The sequence below is a fragment of the Lingula anatina genome, chromosome 10, assembly GCF_051362555.1.
Source record: "Lingula anatina isolate TDL-2025a chromosome 10, LinAna3.0, whole genome shotgun sequence".
Taxonomy (NCBI): Eukaryota; Metazoa; Brachiopoda; class Lingulata; order Lingulida; family Lingulidae; genus Lingula; species Lingula anatina.
In genome coordinates this window covers 9,988,908-10,012,566 of record NC_141776.1, presented here as the reverse complement: position 1 = coordinate 10,012,566, position 23,659 = coordinate 9,988,908, and the positions used below count along the sequence as shown (strand labels likewise).

The window sequence follows — 23,659 nt, the reverse complement described above, 5'->3', positions numbered from 1 at the left end:
TTATACATTTTAATGCTAAATTAAACTTTTTAATTTAGAAAAGAAGGAAAAACAAAACTCATTTGATAACAGAAAATTAAATTTTTATTGTAAAACTAAGAGAATGATATATTGAAGTTTTTAAATTGACTGCCACAGAGGTAAAAATACTCTAGTAGTTCTGCACTATCCTCCCTGAAAAATAAGAAGATAAAAACATTAAAATATAATTCACTTAAAATGTATTAGTTATTAAAAGGCAGCAATCCAACAACTACCAGCTCTTGGCTGCTATCATATAATAACTGCCATTAAAATACAATTTTTACCAGTTGTTTGACATAGTTTGCCTCTTAAAAACTTCAACTTAGTTATGATGCCATCCAAAGAAGGAAGCAAACAAAACTTTCATATGACAGTAAAATAAATCTGTTTTTTTGAAAATGATGTCAAATTTTCCTAATTTCTCAATGTTTGAAGTGATAATTTTTATTTAATAATAATAATAATAATAATAACCATTTATGTCCTTGACCTGCGCCTAAAGCAGGATGTAAAAAGATTAAATAATCTCCGCCACCGTGAAGGACGGCGATCCTTGGGTGCTGAAATATATGACAAAACATTACTCCGTAAAATGCTATAATATATTATAACCTTCAATATACAGTCTGTGCACCATCTTATTTCATAAATAAATCAACATTGAAACACATTTACCACTGTTAAGAATAATCAAATTTTGAATTTCAATTAATACTTGTCAAAAGTACAAATACTGTTTGCACAACAAGGAGTGTGTGTGTGTGTGTGTGTGTGTGTGTGTGTGTGTGGGCATGCAAGTGCATGCACAGTCACATTTTAACACTGTAATAAGTAGATACCTATTATATAGACCCTGTCGTCTTACCTCTCTCCTTCACGTCCTCTATCACAATTTTTGTGTCTTTGACATTAACTGAAGAAAAAAATGGAAAACAAAATAATTCTGTCCATGAGCACAACAAGGATATCATACACAGACAAAGATACAATAATGAATAAGATCACCTAACAGTGAATTAACACAATGATTGTGTATGAGAGCCTGCTTCTGTGTGTGTGTGTGTGTGTGTGTAAACTTTTTGGGTGTGTTTAAATGGACCTAACTTTCTTACCTCTTTTCTTGATATCCTCAGCAAGTGACACACTGTTTGCATCTTTAATGTCGGCTAAAGCAAAAAATATGGAATTGAAACCAAATGAAACAAAATCCATGTTCAAACGGAATTCGGGCACAAATACGGAATTACATTGGTGAAAACACATTCAAATACAATTCACTTAAAATAAATTTGGATCTTCTTAAGTATGCTAAAGACAAGACTTTGGATAAGCAACGTGGTGTGTGTGTGTACTGTGTGAGAGTGCATGTTAGTGCATGTGGACACGTGCATTACTGAGTTTCTGGTCTCACCTATCTCCTCAATACTTTTAACAACTGTTAAAACTGTTGCATATTTCTTGTCTTTGGTATCAACTGAAAGAACAGAAGCAAATTTAAAGGAGTGCAAATCATGTTCAATCTTTACACAGTTAAAAGCATGGATTTTTCTGAAAATAAAGAGTGTGTGTGTGTGCAAGTGTGCACATGTGTACATTTCATATGTGTATTTAAATAATAAATATTTTACTGAGATTCCTGTCTTACCTGTCTCTTCAGTGTTAGGAGCCTTTACTCTGTTATCATCCTTGGCATCAACTGAATCAGAATAATTAAAATGAAAGGGAATACAATTTATATTGAATCTAAGCTTAACACGTTACGTTACGGCAGTAGTAATGTAATTACGGGTAAGTAAGAAACAAGAGGGGATGTGTTAGTCAGTTATGTTTTTTTATTAATCTGATTGCATTCTGAAGTTTCCATGAAGTTAGTGCACATTAGCTAGGTAGACAAAATTGACCAAATTCATTGTGAACGGTCCCTGATAATCAACAGCTTCAAGGGTCAAGACTTGCACCCTGAGAGTTAAAGTGTTTGTAGTCAAAAACATTGATAATTTTACTTCAAGATTCCTTGCAAATAGTGAGAATGAACAAACACACCAAGTAAATTGCTAAACTCAACTGAATTATTACCTGCAATTTCCTTATCACTGGTGTGGACTTCAGGTTCATATGTGTAGTTAGACTCTGGAATAAGATGCATACATTTTTTGTTATTCACAAATTATGATATAGACACTGAGAATGAAATAGTCTAAATTTCATTTGATAGAATTAAAGGACCATTTCTTTCCATATCTTACATTTATAGAATAATAATGTTAATTCACTTTTTCTTTCCATTAGTTAGATTTAATAGAATTATAAGACCTTTTATTTCCATGTCCAGTTCTCCCCATGTACAGGTCACTTCCATGCTGTCCTTGGTGGTCACCTGGAGGCACCTGTTCCTAAAGGGTTCAGGCTCCCATATCCAGCCAGACCCAGGGTGGTAAGGCTTAATAAATAAATAAATAAATAAATAAATAAATTGAAGATAAGTTAATGTCTGAAATGAAAAAGAAAATCCAAATGAAAAGATACATATATTTAAAATTTGACTAATCAAAAACATTGTAATCTACAAGAAATGAATGAACCTAAAAAAAAGCACTTAGATTTGTTGAACTTAGATTTTCTTTTTCAATAAAAAGGAAAATTATTATGTACAGACACAGATGTGTCTGTACATATAGCCATCATCTGCGTCTGTCGTCGCCGTCGTCGCCGTCGTCGTTGCCGTGCACTTTTACCGATAACACGATAAGTGGAAAACCATTTTGCCTTTTGATTTGAAACTTGCAGAACTGATGAATATTCATAATACGCAGGTCAAGTTCGAAAATCAGCATGATCGGGTCACTCTTAGGGAATTTATGCTGTTTTTTCACTTTTTTCAACATATATGCAGCACCGATAACACGATAAGTGAAAAACCATTGTACCTTTTGACTTGAAACTTACAGAACTGATGAATATTCATAATATGCAGGTCAAGTTCGAAAATCGGCATGATTGGGCCATTTTTAGGGAATTTATGCTGTTTTTTCACTTTTTCAGCATATATGCAGCACCGATAACACAGTAATTGGAAAACCATTTTACCTTTTGGCTTGAAACTTACAGAACTGATGAAAATTCTTAATACGCAGGTCAAGTTCGAAAATCAGCATGATTGGGCCATTTTTAGGGAATTTATGCTGTTTTTTCACTTTTCAATATAAATGCAACACTGATAACACAATATAAGAAAAATGGATTGGCCAATTGGCATTATATTCACAGGAGTGGTCAATCTTACTAAAACGCAGGTTGAGTTCGAAAATCAGCATAATCGGGCCATTATTTTAGAAGTTATACTGTTTTTTCACATTTCCTCAGATTCAATTATTAGGCATGTTAACAGTCTCATTATTGAACTAATTAGATGCGTAAAAGTGTTTGTTTGATATTTCCTGCATCTTTACAACATTGTTAGTTTTTTTTTTTTTTTTTTTTTTATTCACAAAAAGACAAACAAAAATACATCTGTAGACACACACACTAACACACACACACACAATAACACACACAAGACATTCATTATACATTAAGTAAACATGTAGATAGCCGGACTACGTACGAAACAGTATATTACAAGTGATGCTGCACATAACAAGATACCAACATTTTACATTTCACATAAGAAATTATCGAAAAAGTAAAGTAAATTTATAAGTGGAGAAACTAGTCAAAAATAGAATCCCAGGTTCTCCACTCTGTAAGAAAATGGCCTAATTGAAGATTTTTTTGAGAAACATATTTTTCTAATTCGAATTTTGTTTTGATATATAAGAGAAGGGAAGGGAAGGTCGGCTGCATTTTTCTTTTAAAACAAGTATATATATAAAATTTGGAGACAAGAATAATGTAATTTAGAGGCTTGAAATTTGTTTTGGATACTCCAAAAAGTATATTTTCATCATAGAGTGTAATTCTTTCATCAGTTTTGTTAGCAATCAAGCGTTCCATTTCAGTCCAAATGTTTCTTATTCGCTAGCAATTTAAAAATACATGTCGCAAATCTTCCCTCTCCGCTCCACAGATAAAGCATTTCTCTGACACCTCAATACCGATTCTTTTCAGGTATGACCTAACTGGTAAGATTCTAAAAATTATTCTGTATTGGAACCATTGAAGTTTTGTTTCTCGTGTAACATAGAAACAATTCTTGTAAACATACTTCCAAGTGATATTTATATTTAGATCTAGGTTCCATTTCCTTTCGTGTACCAAGTTTTCAGGAGCTTCACTCATGAGAACCTGATAGAAATCTTTACACCCATTTCGACTCTTTATAAGTAGCTGAACCGGCTGAGGAACATAAGGAAATAAAATATCTTCAAAAATTTCTTCATTGTTATTTAGCCTACATTTTAAACTGTTACGTATTCCAAAATATTTTAGATCACATACTCTTTGAAATCCAAATTTCCTTTCCAGTTCAGCTTTGGTTAAAAATTTTCCTTCGTTGAAAAGATCGCCAATTATTCTTATACCCTTATTGTACCATTCTTTGTCCAATATTGATACCCCACCCAATTTTACTTTTCTATTATACCACAGAGGTTCAAGAGCAATATTGCTATTCATATCTTCTGCACCGTATGTTAAATCTTTCCAGGAGATAATGACATCTTTCCAAAACCTGTTATTGCAATTGCGTAAGAGTATATCTAAATAATCATTTCCATAGTCAAATATATTCCAAATAGATTGTAAATCAAAGGTGCTCTGGAGAATAGTGTTATAAACGTTATTTTTAAGGTATAGTCTTCTTATCCATGTACATTTTAATGCCGTTATGAATTTACTTAAGTCTGTCATTTTTAGACCACCATATTCATAATCCTTTACTATCTGACCTCTCTTTACCTTATCAATTTTGCTACCCCAAATGAATTGGAAAAAAATGGAACTTAGTTTTTTTTATGAATACTGGATCTGGATTTGGCAGAGAAATGAAAAGATGGTTCAGCATTGGGATGATAAGGGTTTTTAAGATAGTAATTCTACCAATAGGGGTAAGTATTCTTCTATTCCAATGCCGAATCATACCCTCTATCTTCGGGATTTGTTTATCAAAGTTTAAAGTGACCATATCGTTTAAATTTACCGAGAATTCTATACCTAAGAGATTAAATTGAGTCGAACCCCAATCAAGTTTCCATCTAACGTGGTGAAAAACTTCCCGACTATATTTTCTTGAGCCAATCCACACTGGTTTAGTCTTGCTATTGTTGATATGGAGACCTGAAATTTTTGAGAAATAGTCTAATGTACGGAAAGATTCTAAGAAAGAAGACCTATTACCATCTAATATAAGGGTGGTGTCATCAGCATACTGGGTTATTTTAAATTCGGTGTCACCAAGTTTTATTCCGCAAATATCTTTATTATTCTTTATCATGATTGCGAGAATCTCAGCACAAAGCAGAAAGATATAGGGAGACAAGGGGTCCCCTTGACGACAGCCCCTCGAAATTTTGAAAGGCTCCGACAAGTGGCCGTTTTGTGTAACAGAGGCCTTGCTATCGTAATTAAGGATATGAAACCACCTTTTTATAGTTTCCCCAAAATTAAAAAAGTCTAAAACTTTATCAATAAAGCCCCAATCTACAGAATCAAAGGCCTTTTCAAAATCGATAAGAATGAGTAAAGCAGGAATATTTTTCTTTTCTGCGATATGCATTAGATCATAAATTAATCTTGTATTTTCCCCAATATATCTTCCGGCAATAAACCCGGACTGAGAATTAGAAATAATTTTATCAAGATAGAGTTTCATTCTTTCCGCTATGCAGCCCGAGATCATCTTGTAAATAACATTTAAAAGGGTTATAGGCCTCCAATTTTTTATAAATTTTCTGATTTTATCGGCTTTTGGAATACAGGTTATAATCCCAAGATTTTGACTCGCCATCATTTTCTCATTGATGAAAATTTCATTAACTGCTCTAATTATAAAACTATGTAAATCATTCCAAAAAAATTTATAAAACTCTGCAGTAAAGCCATCAGATCCAGGCGATTTGTTATTTTTCATTTTTTTCAGCACCCTCAAAAGTTCCTTTGAGGTAATTTCGGTTTGTAAATATTCCTTATCAGGCTCGCTTAATTTGGGGACATCTAAATTTGCAAAAAATAATTCTAGGTCTACCTCTTCTAATTGATTAGTTTTTGACGAGTAAAGGCGTTCATAAAATAACTTTGCTTCATTTAGTATAAGTTTTTGATCAAATATTGTTGTTCCGTCTGGTAGTTCTAAATTCTGAATAGTTTTATTGACATAATTTCTGGATTCAAGTGAACAAAAATATTTCGTAGGCTTCTCTCCTTCCTCAATCCATCTGCATTTTGCTCGGACGAGGACTCCTTTTAGTTTTTCTTGTCTGATATTTTTCAACGCCTCCCTCTTAGCCTCAAGTTCGTCCAAAGAATTTTCATTTGGGTGGTTCATTTCCATTACATAAATTTCTCTTTCTAGTTCTAATTCTTGCCTGTCCCTTTGTTTTTTCTTGAAAGAGGAATGGGAAATTGTCATTCCTCTAATTTCCATTAAAAGCATTTCTAAAAATAAGGAGTCATCAATAGTGAAAGATATTTGTTCGTTTGGAATTTCTGTAATATTTTCTTCGGCGTACACCGGAACTGCATATTGAACTTTTGTTCTCTTAATTATGTCCTTCACTTTACTCACATATTCCTCATCTTTTAAGAGGGAACTGTTAAATACCCAAGTGCCTTTGCCCTTAATAAATTTATTTAGCTTTAATTCTAAAATTACGGGTGAATGATCAGATCGGTATGATGCCTTAATAGAAATATTAGAAACTGAATTTTGAAGGTTATCCGCAATTAAAAAGAAATCTAGTCTAGCCTGCCTTCTGGGATTCCTTCTTCTCCATGTGAATCTCCTCTCGTCAGGGTAGAGAAGTCTGAAATAGTCAATTATATTTAGGTCATTCATAACTTCAAGTAATTTTTGCCTAGCTCTAGGGTTATTCACATTTGCATAATTTTCTGTGTCTATATCAGGGTTTAAAGTAAGATTAAAGTCACCGCAGATCAAGAAATTTTCATTATTAAAGTCTATTATTATATCTCGTACCTGTTCATAAAAATCTGGAGTATCCTTGTTCGGGCCATAAATGTTGATTAATGTGAATCTATTTTTTTCTATATTTACATCAAGAGCTAAAAGATTGCCGTCGTTTGTTTTAAATTCCTTAAGGTACTCGAATTCAAAATTATTATTTATTAAAATTGCAACACCCCGAGAGTTAGTAGAAAAGAAATTAAAATATGCTTTGTAACCCCATTCTGATAAGATCCTTTTTTCTTCATGACTGTCAAAATGGGTATCCTGCAAACATACTATATGATATTTCTTTGATCTGTAGAAGTGAAAAATATCTCTTCTCTTTGTAGAGTCTCTCAGGCCTTGACAGTTAATAGAAGCGATCTTAATTGAATTCATGCTAAGTGGTAAAAAAAAAAAAAAAAAAAACCTGTTAGTAAACATAATACACTGCTATTCACGGGCATACGATGATTAGGTACATTTTTTATGTTATTGAAAGAGAATATGCTCGAGTACAGCAATGATAGTATGACTGAGAGGAGTATTCTAGTTTGACATTCCTAAATCTAACATGCCGTGATATACATGTAAGAGTGTTCCTTTCTTCACAATAGAACAAAGATAGGAAGCTAACAGTGAGCATCTCATAGTAATGTGCTACCAACCATAATTTTACGCAAGCATACACAATCACACACACACGCATGAATGAATAATTTCTATACCCTTGCACAGGGAACATAATAGATACAGTACAACCGGAGTGATGTCTACTCAGGTCTTGCAGCTCAAGCTGTGTCAGTCAACCAAATAATAGTCATCAAGGAGAAAGTAATCTGAAAAATATTACGTACAATAAATATACATATGGCTTCTACATTACATTATTGGTAAATTAAACACAGTGTATTGTTCAGGTAGAAGAAGCAATAAGTTACAGTTATTTCGTTTACCACAGTTCATAAGTACACTGTATTCAGTCTACTGTTTACATTGTACATGTAGGTGGATTATGAGCCACGATACTTCTTTATTTTTTCTTCTATATTGTCAAAAAGGTCAAATTTAATTCTTTTCCCAGTGGACTTTTGGGCATAAACTCCTCCATTGTAGAACCAGACATAGTCCACTAATCCAGTCTGCCTTATTTTGGACATAAGGGCCAGGTTTCTATGGGTAATATCATCGTAGAGCCTCACACTTGATTTTATTTCCTTTTTCTTGGTCATAATTGATCTTTTTATGTCATTATTTCTCAATTTTACAATGACTGGCTGATGTTGTCCCTCTCTGCCTGGGATTCTATGAATTGCAGTTATATCATGGGGGGCCAGTTCAATGTTGATTTCTTTCTTGAGAAATTCAGGGAAGTCACTTCTTAAATTTTCTTTGTTGCAAGGGGGGAAGTTTAGGACTCTTACATTTAATTTTCTCGAGTATTGCTCGTTGTAGTTAGTTTGTTTGATTGCTTCAGTTGATCTAGCATGATTTTGAACGACCCTTTCCTCCAGATCTTTTAGTTTCTTTTCTTTCTCATTCAGTTTCTCTTTAAGGTTTTCATTTTCTAGCAATAGTGAGTCAATTTTGTCTTGCATTTTACCCGTGACCTCGGCAATTCTTATTTTCATCTCACTTTGTATGAGTTCATATTGTTTTTCTAGCATTTGATCGGTTATTGTTGCTACGATGTCACTTATTTCATCCTTAGTGACTAAAGAACTCAATACCTCTTTTATGCCGGCCAGGTCACCGTGGATGCTGGCTAGTTGAGAGTCAAGGTCCGCCCCCTCCATGCTCTCTTCTGCCACGTCGGAGTGACTCCGTTTTTCCTTTTTTGATGGCTTTTCAGCAGACTCTTTTTTCTGATTCTTGTATTGGTCGATTGTTGATTGAGTTGATTTTTTCCTGTCACCTGGCATTTTGATCAAAGTCTACACAGACAGACACAAAACTGACATTAGCGAGGAGCTACGAGCAGGTTACTCACGTTATGCCGCCATCTTGACTCACCTCCCCTTGTTAGTTGATTATGTAAAAAAACATGGTAAACTTGTTATCATGTATTGTGTAATAAAGTGTCAAAAATGGAAATAAACTCATATCATTGCAGTTTGTCAGATTCAATCATCCACTATGTTCAGAATCTCAGAATGGAGGAAATTGGACATTTAACACTGCTCTGTTGATATTTTTCCCATCTCATCAATTTTCTTAGTTGATAATATAAAAATGGCAGTAAACTGTTAATTTTGTTTTATGTTAAAAATTGTTAAAAATGGGAAAAAAAAAACATTTCAGAACAGTGCTGTCTTGTTTACATTTTGGCATTTTCAAGATGTGACTTTGAAGTTCCATGGGCCTGAAGACCTTTGCTAGTCACATTTTCTGAATATCCATGATACTAATATTTTATTCTTAAAAATTGATGGTCATCATGCTGTTAAACATTATGTAATATTGCATCAAAATTTGAAAAAAACCTATTTTGGGCACTGCTCCTATGATGACCATTTAAGGGAAAACATGTCACTTGCTGTTCTCAAACTTACAAGAAAGAAACATGGGTCTAACATACAGCCTCAGTAGGCAATGCATACTGTTTGGTAAATTTCTCTGGCAGTTTTTTGTGAAAATTTAATTTTTCACTTATTGGCAATTTCAAGGTGCAACTTAGAACCTCCACAGGCTTGAAGACCCATACTAGTCACATTTTCTGAAAATCCATGACATGTATATTTTATTATTAAAAATTGATGGTCATTTTGCTGTTAAGCATTATGTAATGTTGCATCAAAATAGAAGAAAACACAATTTTTGGTGCTGCTGCCATGATGACCATTATGGGAAAACCATGTTACTTATGATTGTATATATATATATATATCAAACTCAAAGATTAAAAGTTTGAATAGCAGCTTCTTTGGAATTATATTTACCTCTGCCAAGGAGGCTGCCTTGTTCACTTTTTTCAGCATATATGCAGCACCGATAACACAATACGTGGAAAACCATTTTACTTTTTGGCTTGAAACTTACAAAACTGATGAATATTCATAATACGCAGGTCAAGTTCGAAAATCAGCATGATCAGGCCATATTTGTGGAAGTTATGCTATTTTTTCATTTTTTTCAGCATAAATGCAACACCGATAACACGATAAGTGAAAAACCATTTTACCTTTTGGCTTGAAACTTACAGAACTGATGAATATTCTTAATACGCAGGTCAAGTCCGAAAATCAGCATGATCGGGCCATGTTTGTGGAAGTTATATCATTTTTTCATTTTTTTCAGCATAAATGCAACACCAATAACACGATAAGCGAAAAATCATTTTATTTTTTGGCTTATAAGTTTCTGAAATGATGAATATTCATAATACGCAGGTCAAGTTCGAAAATCAGTCTGATCAGGCCATTTTTATGGAAGTTATGCTGTTTTTTCACTATTTCAGCATATGTGCAACACCGATAACACATTTCAAGGAAAATCAATTGGCCAATCGTCTTGAAATTCACAGGGGTGATCAGAGTTACTAAAATACAGATGAGGTTCGAAAATAAGCTTGATTGGTTCAGTTTTGGTGAAATTGTGCCTTTTTTTGTATATAAGTCTTTTTTCCTCGGATTTAATTCTTAGGCATGTTAACAATCTCATTTGTGAACTAATTAGTAATGTAAAGGTGTTCTTTTGACATTTTCTGCATCTTTACGATATTGTTAGTTGATTATATAAAAATGATGGTAAACCTGTTATTGTGCATTTTGTAATAAAGTGTCAAAAATGGAAATAAACTCATATCTTTACAGTTTGTCAGATTCAATCATTCACCATGTTCAGAATCTCAGAATGGAACAAATTGGACATTTAAAATTGTTCTATTGATATTTTTCCTATGTCAACAACTTTCTTAGTTGATCATTTAAAAACAACAGTAAATTGATTATTTTGATATATGTAAAAAAGTGTTGAAAGTGGAAAGAAATTCATTTCAGTACAGTTATCTCTTGTGTACATTTTGGCATTTTGAAGTTGTGACTCTGAACTTCCATGGCCCTGAAGACCCTTCCATATCAAATTTTCTGAATATCCATGATACTTTTATTTTATTATTAAAAATTGATGGTCATTATGCTGTTAAGCATTATGTAACATTGCATCAAAATTGAAGACAACCCCATTTTAGACAATGCCTCCATAGTGACCATTAAAGGAAAACCAAGTCACTTACTCTTCTCAAACTTACAGAAATGTAGCATAGCACTAAATTATAGCTTCAGTTGGAAAACCTGTTACATCGGTTAACTTTCTTGGAAATTATATAGTTTTTTGTTACAATAAAAATTTTCACATATGGACATTTTCAAGGTGTGACTTAGTCTTTGAACTTCCATTGGCTTGAATACCATTGCTAGTCACATCTTTTGAATAGCTATGATACATTTTCTTTATTATTAAAAATTGATGGCCATTGTGCTGTTAAGCATTATGTTAAATTGCATAAAAGATGGAAAAAAAAAACTTTTTTGGACATCGCTGCTGGGATGACCATTAAGGAAAAACCATTTTACTTATGATATTCTAACTTACTGAAAAGTTTCATAGGACTGAAGTGTAGCTTGTGTTGGAAATCAGTGTGATTGTTTTCTGTTTTGGAAGCAATGCAGCTCTATGGAGTGCTATATGGGGCTACTGTTTATGGATGGTGGTAATTGTCCCTTGGGATAATCACTAGCTAAATTCAGAGCTATAAAATTACTTGCCTAATTGATTTTCAAGTGCCCATTAAATAAGATTACATAAAACACACGTTGAGATTTCCCATTCAAGTCCTATAGGGTAAGCTCTCTTAACTGTGTCACATAATTAGGAATTGGTGAAAATTATGCAGGTAAATATTGTTGTTTAATATTGCAAATAAGTTTACAAAAGAAAAAAAAATTGTAATGCCAACATTAATGCTATAGATGAATAACAGTGCCTTATTATCCTCAAACACATTGGGATTATTCATATCATGTTAATACAGCAAGATTAAAAGTTTGAATAGCATTGGATTTTTTTTTTTGTGTTTTCTTTTTAATTTTTTTCTAAACACTGGCATTTTCAACTCCCATCCACCTGAAGCTCTTCAGATTTTCTGTATTTCCACATAAGCAGTTGCATAGGTTTTTATGTATTTAAACAATATGTAATATTATTTTATGCACTGTCAACATTTTTCAAATATTGGGATTTTCATTATGTGAATTTGAACTCTCATGGTCCAGAAACTATAATCTTATTGCAGGGGTGGATTGAGGCCGTCTTCTGGGTCTTTCAGATGACGGTCAGATTTTAAAGTTTACATTGACTGGTATCAATTTTTTTCTGTTGGAAGACCATCAAAAGTGTAGGATGGATCAACAAATATAATTTGGAATACTGTCAGAAAATACCTCTGGATCTGCTCCTATTATTGAGCATGTTACCTGTTGTGCATGATTAAAATTCAGTGTTGATTGACAGTGCTATTATAAGCATTATTTATTATTGCATCAAAATTGACAAAATGACCCATTTTCTATAGGTTAAGCTCTCTTAACTGTGTCACATAATTAGGAATTGGTGATAATTATGCAGGTAAATGTTGTTTAATACTGCAAATAAGTTTACAAAAGAAAAAAAAAATTTGTAATGCCAACATTAATGCTATAGATGAATAACAGTGCCTTATTATCCTCAAACACATCGGGGTTATTCATATCATGTTAATACAGCAAGATTAAAAGTTTGAATAGCAGCTTTATTGGAATTTTTTTTTTTTTTTTTTTTTTTTTTTTTTTTTTTTTTTTGTGTGTGTATTTTCTTTTTAATTTTTTTTCTAAACACTGGAATTTTCAACTCCCATCCACCTGAAGCTCTTCAGATTTTCTGTATTTCCACATAAGCAGTTGCATAGGTTTTTATGTCTTTAAACATTATGTAATATTATTTTATGCACTGTCAACATTTTCAAATATTGGGATTTTCATTATGTGAATTTGAACTCTCATAGTCCAGAAACTGTAATCTTATTGCAGGGATGGATTGAGGCCGTCTTCTGGGTCTTTCAGGTGAAGGTCAGATTTTAAAGTTTACATTAACTGGTATCAATTTTTTTTCTGTTGGAAGACCATCAAAAGTGTAGGATGGATCAACAAAGATACTTTGGAATACTGTCAGAAAATATCTCTGGATCTGCTCCTGTTATTGACCATGTTACCTGTTGTGCATGATTAAAAATCAGTGTTAACTGACTGTGTTATTATAAGCATTATTTATTATTGCATCAAAATTGACAAAATGAGCTATTTTGCATCTTTATTTTCTGTTTTTTTGTCTGTACATTTGACAGCTTTGCTGCCTTGTTTTCATCTCAGTTCATTTGTCATTACAAATAAATTAATATAATATACTTACGTTTTGCGGTCTAACAAACTTCCACTCTATATTTGCAGCCTTGGGCAGAAGAACTTCCGCCCTTAGAACAGGGACACCTAACTCGGTGCACCTAGCAAGGTTTACACCACGTTGGGTGTCCCATGTTCCAAGGGCAGTTCCTCTGCCCACTGCTTTGGCTTTTAAGATATTGTCCTTTAGGAGTATTCGAACAGTGGCCATGGCTGTTCAAAATGAAACAGAAAATAGAAAGAAATCTTGTCAATATATCTTTTTGATGTTGTAATTGCAGACATTCAAATCACTCACTAAATATAAAAAAGGGATATATTGCATTCTTATTATGAATAAGTAAGTCAATTTCTTTTTCATTTATATAAGAACATTGAAAAGTATGCAAAAGCAGTTTAGGACAATGTATTGATTTGGTAGAACATGTATTAGACTTGGTCCCCATACCTAGATCTATCTTATATAGATTATCAATCCATCTCCAAGAGGTTTCTCCCTAAATTGCAATCAACTTAAGCAGCTTAGATGTGTGCCAGAAGCTGCTAGGGGGATATTAATGATCATTTAGCACCTTCAGTAGGAGTGGCAGACATCTAAGACGCTTAAGATGAAAGCAATTTTGGGAGAAACCCCTTGGAGATGGATCGGCCCTGTTAGATCGATCTAGGTATGGGAACTCAGTCTATGACTCATACAGTGTACAGCCTGATAATATATATGAATAACTTCTCGTGCATGCACGCACACATACAGTACACACAACTTACGAGCACACTGCTCTTCTTTGTTATTTTCAATTTCCATATTAACTGACATCTGCAATAAATAAATCAAATCATACTTTAACATGTTCCAATAACAGATTTCAGTTGCATCTTTCTTTTGTAGTGATACACTCCATTATATTGGGATTATCAGCAAAAAATTGACGTTGTGTAACAGGAAATTCTCCAAAATTTCATTTAGAATAAATTTATCATATAAAAAAACTTGGATACAAACTTTCATGGTCAATTTTGAACAAAAATTTAACTTACCAGCTACTGTGCAAAATTATATCTTTGCTTTGTTTACTAAAACAATAAACAGGAATAATTACTGTATAAAGAAATTTGATTGGACAGCTCCTGTATTGTTCCTTAACTTTAAACCAATAGGAATGGCGCTATTTTGACGGTCTCGACGTGACTCTCTCTGCTTTACAAATCACACTATATCACACACAACTAGAGCCTGGTTATCCTGTGTAAGATGCTTATGCCCCCATCCTTGCACGGTTTTTTTTAGGAAGCAGGCTGACTGATATCGGTTGGGGTCTATGGTGCAAACCACAAGTCTCACCTCTTGCACAGCGCCATCTATACTCAATGTTAACATGGCGTCAGCGAAAGGTGATGATGAAAAACCGAAAATTTCATCCAACTTTCTGTACACTGGGTGTCATCTTCAGTCAGGGCATTCTTAAATGGTAATTCTGCCATGATTGCAAAACGTCATCAGGATAAAACATTTGAAATGAAGGATACGTATGTGATATCGACTGTGTCAGTTGTTCACTGTTCACATCACGATGCAATGTGCTTGTCACAATGCGACGATAGCATGATATATAGACTTGGCTGCAGATAAAAAGTGCTTTTGGAAAACAGACGAGATTGATTGCCGTCATCCACTTTAACTTTTTCATCTGTAATGATGCAACATTTTGCGATGGCAGGTGAGATGATTATAAATCAGAGCACAACTGACGTTGTGTCTTCTTTTATAAATACAATTTCCTATTGTTCTTCTTGAGTCATCTGAAGAGTTCCAACGCAAAATGATCGCCGACGGGGTTCTTGTAAATACCCGGAACATAATCATCAACGACCTATATGCTCTTTTGCGCTCCCAGACTGAAGACAACTATTCTATCATACTACAATGTTGCGAACAAAAATGGCCCCCAGTATTATGAAATATTTTGTCGATGATATCAGAATAAGAACTAATCAGTAAGAAGAGTTTAAGTGGCTGCTTCGTGACATACAAGGGTGGAAAGAAGCCCCCATCGATTGTGCGGAACAGAACACTCTACTCGGGACACGGAATACTCTGACAGCAGCTACGGAACGGAACATACAGACAACAGCCACGGAATGGAACACTTTACTCACTTTAATGGATGGGACATCAGGGACATCAGCTACAGCGGAGAAGTGTCAATCCCGGCTGATAGGAATATTATTAATGAAAATTTGAACATCAGAGACCGCGATATAATCACTGACCCTTGTGGTTGGCTGAATGGAACGATAATCGACGCTTGTCATGATATAACATTAAACACCAATTCCCGCTTCCAGAAAGACTCTAGTCATGTTCACTGGCAGTACAGTTAGATTTCAAGAGTCACAAAAATAGATTTATCCAAATAATAAACTGAACACCAGACCGCGGAACACATTGGCTCACAGTTTCAAACATAGGGGTGTGTCCCATATACGCTGAATATATGCGATTCTTCTTTCAGTGACATTCCAACCATGGAACAAATGTGCATTGCGACATTGATAGCACCATGGCATCGTCAAGAACTCTACAAATTAACGTTTTGCGGTAACCCAACAAAATAACAACTAGTAAACTACAATTGTGGTTTATACATCATAGCGAATATGGTTACATTGGCGAACGGCAAAGATCCAACAACCATGAAGTATGACCACAAAAAACTTAGTCCACATTCATTTTTTTGTTAAAAAAGACGTCATCTATTGCTTTTTCCTATTATAAGCAGGCGTAAAATTAAAAATCGTGTGAAAAAAACTCAGTCGCAGTCAATTTCTACTGTGAATGCCAGCTGCCAGATACACACACCCTGTATGTCATTTATGACGGTTGCAATAAAGAATACCATCCTCTATGTAAAGGCGCAACAGACACCGCCTTAAAACAAGATGACATGTATTGTACAAAGTGCACAAAAAGCAGACGACAATAATAATAGTAATAACTCAATATATTTATATTTGTCTTGTTTTTCTTTTAGCATCACATAAATAATATTCCCTTGTTCCACAATGTATTTGATACACGTTCCACTTTTTACTGTATTCCGCATTTAGTCTGTTCTACTGTTCTGTTGTTCTGGTTTTCTGTCTTTTAGTTTCTGCCATCACTAACATGTATTAGCACATCCCGAGTTTCAGTGACGACAGGAAATCCACCTGTCTTCTGTATTACCAGCACTAGTATAGTAGTGTATGCCTCGGCTGTAACCAACAACAACACTTTATTTTGTAAGATAATTTTTTTTACACATTCATTCACGTTTTTTTTTTTTGTTGAACGAAAGTAATAAATTGTCAATACTCTCAGACTCTTGAACTTTTTGTGGAAAATTTCTGACCACTGAGTTTTTTTATCTCTTCCAGTCCATCATCTGACTTAAGTCTACTACACTGTACTAAGAGACATAAGACTGTACTGCCACAATGTAATACAATGACTCCAGACTACTACACTATACTAGGAGACACAGGACTATACTGACACAATGGAATACAATGACTCCAGACTACACTGTACTAGGAGACAGGACTATACTGACACGATGGAACACAATGACTCCAGACTACTACACTATACTAGGAGACACAGGACTATACTGACACAATGGAATACAATGACTCCAGACTACTACACTGTACTAGGAGACACAGAACTATACTGCCACAATGGAACACAATGACTCCAGACTACTACACTGTACTAGGAGACACAGAACTATACTGCCACAATGGAATACAATGACTCCAGACTACTACACTGTACTAGGAGGCACAGGACTATACTGACATAATGGAATACAATGACTCCAGACTACTACACTGTACCAGGAGGCACAGGACTATACTGCCACAATGGAGCACAATGAGTCATGACTACTTCACTGTACTAGGAGGCACAGGACTACGTATACTACCACAATGGAACACAGTGACCCATGAATACTACACTGTACTAGGAGGCACAGAACTATACTGATACAATGGAACACATTGACTCCAGATTAATTTTCAAAATGGTCAAGTAACAACATAATATTCATTTATTAAATGCTCTTCCGTAGATCACATTGTATTGTGGATCTTTTAATATTTCAGTGAATTTTTGAATCAGTAGTGCTGTAGTGTAAAGCTTAATTTGTACAAATTTCTGAAGCATTAGACCAGATTTGACAAAATTATTAATGTATAACTATTTTAAGTCATGCAATTTGCCAGTCTTTTCAATGTAATTTTCAATTTTCTCAGTTATATTGTTCTGATGTTTTCCAGATGACAGCTATAGGTCAAGTGACACACTGACACACAGTCAACTGATCAGATTATCAGATTTTTATTGATCTTAAGCATCATTTGTTAAAATATCAGAAATATTGGACAAGATTTGGCAAAATTATTAACGTTTAACTATTTTAAGTCATGAGGTTTGCCAGTTTTTTCAGTGTAATTTTCAGTTTTCTGAAGTTTATTGTTCTTTCTTTCCAGAGTACCCTTACCATGAAAAAGCAGGCAGTGAAAGACAGCAGCAAGAGCAGAACTAGGTCTTATTCATGTGTGCAATACATTACATGTGGCAAGATTTAGGATATTGTCAAATATTGTGCTAACAACAATCCATTCCAGAAACTCATTGTGAGGAGTAATCTGCATCTGACATTAATAGTAAGGAGGAGTCTTGTATGGATATATATTGTTTTCCAGATGACAGCTATAGGTAACTTGCAACCTCCTACACAAACAAACTCAAATCATCACATTTGCTGTTTTCTTTGATAGCAAATAATACATTGCAATATTGAAATATTTGTTTTGGTCAATTCTCACACTTCTGATTATCAATTTCCAATAAACTTGGCACTTAAAAAAACACAGTCAACTGATTAGCTTATCACAGATTTTTATTGTTGTTAAGCTTCTTTTGTGCAAATTTCAGAAGTATAGGACAAGATTTGACAAAATTATTTATGTTTAACTATTTTGAGCCATGGAATTTGCCAGTGTTTTTGTGATAGTTTTCTGTTTTCCAAAATATATTGCCCCAAAGAACACTTTTCATTTGACGTTGACAACTGATCAGCTTTTCAGAGACTTTTATTGTTGTCAAGCATCATTTGTACAGATTTCAGAAACATTGGACGAGATTTGGCAAAATTATTAGCGTTTAACTATTTTAAGTCATGGGTTTTGCCAGTTTTTTCAATGTAATTTTCAGTTTTCTGAAGTTTATTGTTCTTTCTTTCCAGAGTACCCTTACCATGAAAAAGCAGGCAGTGAAAGACAGCAGCAAGAGCAGAACTAGGTCTTATTTATGTGTACAATACATGACATGTGGCAAGATTTAGGACATTGTCAAATATTGTGCTAACAACAATCCATTCCAGAAACCCATTGTGAGGAGTAATCTGCATCTGACATTGATAGTAAGGAGAAGTCTTGTATGGGTGTATATTGTTTTCCAGATGACAGTTACAGGTAACTTGCAACCTCCTACACAAACAAACTCAAATCATCACATTTGCTGTTTTCTTTGATAGCGAATAATACATTGCAATATTGAAATATTTGTTTTGGTCAATTCTCACACTTCTGATTATCAATTTCCAATAAACTGGGCACTTAAAAAAACACAGTCAACTGATTAGCTTATCACAGATTTTTATTATTGTTAAGCTTCTTTTGTGCAAATTTCAGAAGTATAGGACAAGATTTGACAAAATTATTTATGTTTAACTATTTTGAGCCATGGAATTTGCCAGTGTTTTTGTGATAGTTTTCTGTTTTCCAAAATATATTGCCCCAAAGAACACTTTTCATTTGACGTTGACAACTGATCAGCTTTTCAGAGACTTTTATTGTTGTCAAGCATCATTTGTACAGATTTCAGAAACATTGGACGAGATTTGGCAAAATTATTAGCGTTTAACTATTTTAAGTCATGAAATTTGCCATTTTCTTTTCAGTGTAATTTTGAGTTTTCTCTTATATATTGTACAAAGAAAATACTATTCGTTAGACACAGTCAACTGATCAGCTTATCACAGATTTTTATTGTTGTTAAGCATCATTTGTGCAAATTCAGAAACATTGGACAAGATTTGTCAAAATTATTAACATTTAACTATTTTAAGTCATGGAATTTGCAAGTGTTTTCAGTTTAATTTTCATTTTTCTCAAATATATCGTCCATGGAAAATACTTTTCATTAGACACACAGTCAACTGATCAGATTATCACAGATTTTCATTGATGTCAAGCATCATTTGTTAAAATATCAGAAATATTGGACAAGATTTGACAAAATTATTAACGTTTAACTATTTTAAATCATGGAATTTGCCAGTGTTTTCAGTGCAATTTTCAGTTTTCTCAAATAAATTGTCCAAAGAAAATACTTTTCATTAGTCACACAGTCAACTGATCAGATTATCACAGATTTTTATTGTTGTTAAGTATCATTTGTAAAAATTTCAGATATATTTGACAAGATTTGATAAAATTATTAACGTTTAACTATTTTAAGTCATGGAATTTGCCAGTGTTTTCAATGTAATTTACAGTTTTTTCAGTTATATTGTTCTTTTTCCAGAGTACCTTTACCATGAAAAAGCAGGCAGTGAAGTTTAAGACAGCATCAAGAGCAGCACTCTGTCTTATTCATGTGTACAATACATGATATGTGGCAAGATTTAGGACATTGTCAAATATTGTGCTAACAACAATCCATTCCAGAAACCCATTGTGAGGAGTAATCTGCATCTGACATTGATAGTAAGGAGAAGTCTTGTATGGGTATATATTGCTTTCCAGATGACAGCTATAGGTAACTTGCAACCTTCTACACAAACAAACTCAAGTCATCACATATGCCATTTCTAGCTTCGATAGTAAATAATACATTGCAATATTGAAATATTTGTTTTGGTCAATTCTCACACTTCTGATTATCAATTTCCAATAAACTTAACACTTAAAAAAAGACACAGACAACTGATCAGCTTATCACAGACTTTTATTGTTGTTAAGCATCATTTGTACAGATTTCAGAAACATTGGACAAGATTTGTCAAAATTATTAACGTTTAACTATTTTAAATCATGGAATTTGCCAGTGTTTTCAGTGTAATTTTCAGTTTTCTCAAATATATAGTCCAAAGAAAATACTTTTCATTAGACACAGTCAACTGATCGGCTTATGACAGATTTTTATTGTTGTTAAGTATCATTTGTAAAAATTTCAGAAATATTTGACAAGATTTGTCAAAATTATCATCCAAAGAACAAGAGATAGTATGAGGCAAAGGAAGGAAAGAATGTGGTAGTATTTCAATTAGAATGGGGAATGAAAGTTCTGCAGAAAAACTTTCATAAGGTTGGGTAGAAAAGTGGCAAGCTAGAGACAGATTGGATTGGACCATACAGGTAAATCATAATCATCATCCACTTGTTCACTTATTCAGTGCATATATTTTTGTCATATTTCATACAATTTTGATTAAAATTAAATTCAAAGGAAGAACAACTGTTCATTTTGTCCAAAAACCAGATTTTCCTAGGGTAAACAATTTTCTATACTGTTAATGACTCCATTCTGACATTCAAAGTTAGTATAGTCCATGTTTTTTTAAGAATCATATCATGAAGGTCCATCTTGTCAGATGGCAAGCACAGATTCAAGAATAATAGTAATAATCACTGTTTTGGTGGTAAAGTGTTATTCATTATAATTCTAGGAAATATTTACAATGTTTTTATTGTGAAATATTAATTGCATACGAACAGTTGTTATTTCTTAATTTTGACTTAAAGATACAGATATTAGTAGTATATTGGGGGTGGGTGCAAAATAAAATGTAGCTAGCAATTCAGCATGTCAAAATATACATTATCAAAGCTCTCTAGTACCACTGTGGCTTGCTTGCATACAATTCTCATAATACATGTAATACTTCTAGGGTAAAAAAAAAATGGACCAGAAGCAGAATGGAAGGGAAAGAGCTTAAAACCAAGGTGCCTTAGTTATATTCACTTGAAACCATACACAGAAGGTTAGTTACTTATTCCATCTATGCATGACTCCATCTAGGCTAAGACTGGGTTCTCATACTTAGATCGATCTATCTGGATCGACCTAACTTCCTGGGGATTCACGCTAAATTGCAGTCAGCTCAAGAGGCTTAAATGTCTGTCACACTTACCGAATCAGCTAGCGGTAAAGGTAATTACCCCCTAACAGTTTTACTAGGTGTGACAGACGTTTACGGTTACGGTTACGTTTAAGGTTAGTTTGATAGCAATTTAGTGAGACTCCCCAGGGAGATAGATCAATCCAAATATCTGTGGGAATGGTCCCTAAGTTTGCTGATGTAGTTAAAGTAAGGCTACATTCCTGCTTGCATAATTGCATACTGTAACAATAGAATTTATGAATAGAAAACCTGTCACTAAATCGTATGGTAACTAATTGTTAATTGCTTCTTGATATACTGAAAATATTAGCTGAACAGTTTCAAGTTAGGATATTGCATGTAGGTTTTACTGAACGTTGCTTGGTAGTGGTAATACAACAAATGTGTAGTTAAAGAATTCACACCCTGTCCCCTGACATAATTTTTGTAGTGTACCAACATAACCAATTGTTTTGTCCTTTTCAGAGGTTTGGAAAACACCATGACCAAGCCAAAGTGTTTTTTTTTTTTTTTTTTTCAGTTTTTTTTTTTTTTTTTTTTTGTTTAGATTTTTAGGTTTTAAATGGTCATGACCACTCTCTTATGTGATTTAGAGATTTTATTTTTGTCCGCCTGTAGCTTTAAATTTATATCAGAAAATTCAGATATTACTTTTGCCTTGTAAGCAATGTTAAAACTGTGTTATAGGTCCAACACAGTTGGCTCCAACTCTTATTATTACAGGAATCATGTAGATGTATTGATATGTGGATAATAATAATAATTGTAGGTCTAGTGTGAAAAATATTTTTAATTTAGCGTACACTATTTTACTTAGAACTAGTAACCACAGTAATTAATTTTCACTTGGAAAATAAGTTCATTGGGGTGTTTTAAAGCCAAACTATCTGGGATTTGACATGCATAGATTCTCTTTGTAACATGTAATCTGAATAGTAAAAAAGTGTGTTCAACCATTCGCAATGTGGTTCCAGTATCTACTTTTAAGTTAAAATACCTGCTCAACAAGAGGTCTATCATATACTTCAGTTGGTACAATTGCTGCAAATATATGCAATTCAGCACAGGCCAATCTGTATATTTATGACCTTGATGGAAGTGTAAATGTCAAAAGGAATGTATTTATGGAATGGATTTGAATACTCTCTTTATTAATCTTACCAGTGCAAAGGATATTACGGACATTATGTGTGAGGTGTTGGATACAAACTATATACAGTAACCACTGCTGTTTGGAAATCTTTTAAGACTGATCACTCTGTACCAAGGACAGCATAAACAGAGACTGAATACAACAAACCACTAGAACAAACCAAAGGACTTAATAAACATTTGCCTTGATCTTGCTTTACACTATCAGGTGGGAAAGGGAATATGTTTTCAAATGTTTGATATTAATTGGATGTCTGTTTGTGCCCTTAGATTGCCCTTAGATTTACCTGTATATTGTATATAGTTCATTCTTGAACAACCAATTCTAATGTATACATAGACGTAGACATTGTTTGTATTTGTACTGAGCAAAGGAAAATTTGTTTCACAATAAATCTTTGTAAATCAACCATTTCTTCAATCTTGGAATTATTATTATTTTAAAAAATTGTTTAACATTGTAGTGACAATGCATGTAGAGTACCTGTTGCTTGATAAACATAGCATTAATAGGGACGGGACAATAAATTATAAGCATATTTTACATATAAATCAAATAACTAAGATCTACCATGACAGAAATACATAGATTAGTAACCCTTAGCAAAATTTAAAAAGTGTGCAGCACATGTGCTGCAAATTTACTGCACATGTACAGCACACTCTAGAGTGTGCAGTAGACAGCTGTGGGGAGCGTGCAGAAGTGTGCA

The 23,659-nt window shown here is 33.5% G+C and overlaps 1 protein-coding gene and 1 long non-coding RNA gene across 7 annotated transcripts; one reads left to right on the top strand and one right to left on the bottom strand.

The window, feature by feature from the left end:
* Positions 1 to 61: 61 nt before the first annotated feature.
* On the bottom strand, positions 62 to 14,775 carry LOC147759544 (uncharacterized). Of its 3 annotated transcripts, XM_086997250.1 has the most exons (10): positions 14,599 to 14,775; positions 14,329 to 14,377; positions 2,338 to 2,464; positions 2,101 to 2,154; positions 1,670 to 1,720; positions 1,436 to 1,498; positions 1,137 to 1,190; positions 890 to 937; positions 499 to 584; positions 62 to 174 (listed from the first exon to the last, which is right to left on the bottom strand). In XM_086997250.1, the coding sequence occupies exons 3-9, from the start codon at positions 2,381 to 2,383 to the stop codon at positions 502 to 504; spliced, it is 399 nt and encodes a 132-aa protein (XP_086853376.1). In that variant the 5' UTR covers positions 2,384 to 2,464; positions 14,329 to 14,377; positions 14,599 to 14,775; the 3' UTR covers positions 62 to 174; positions 499 to 501. The 3 variants fall into 3 exon arrangements, with proteins under 3 accessions (XP_086853376.1, XP_086853374.1, XP_086853375.1); XM_086997248.1 differs by lacking the exons at positions 14,329 to 14,377; positions 14,599 to 14,775 and adding an exon at positions 8,857 to 9,315; XM_086997249.1 differs by lacking the exons at positions 1,436 to 1,498; positions 14,329 to 14,377; positions 14,599 to 14,775 and adding an exon at positions 8,857 to 9,336.
* Positions 14,776 to 15,138: 363 nt separating this feature from the next.
* On the top strand, positions 15,139 to 23,359 carry LOC147759543 (uncharacterized). 4 transcript variants are annotated; one of them, XR_015331355.1, is made up of 6 exons: positions 15,139 to 15,278; positions 16,978 to 17,630; positions 18,097 to 19,083; positions 20,198 to 20,431; positions 20,850 to 21,030; positions 21,564 to 23,359. It is a non-coding gene; the product is annotated as an uncharacterized LOC147759543 (long non-coding RNA). The 4 variants fall into 4 exon arrangements; XR_015331354.1 differs by having other exon boundaries at positions 16,978 to 19,083; positions 21,564 to 21,656; positions 22,263 to 23,359; XR_015331356.1 differs by having other exon boundaries at positions 16,978 to 19,031.
* Positions 23,360 to 23,659: the final 300 nt, after the last annotated feature.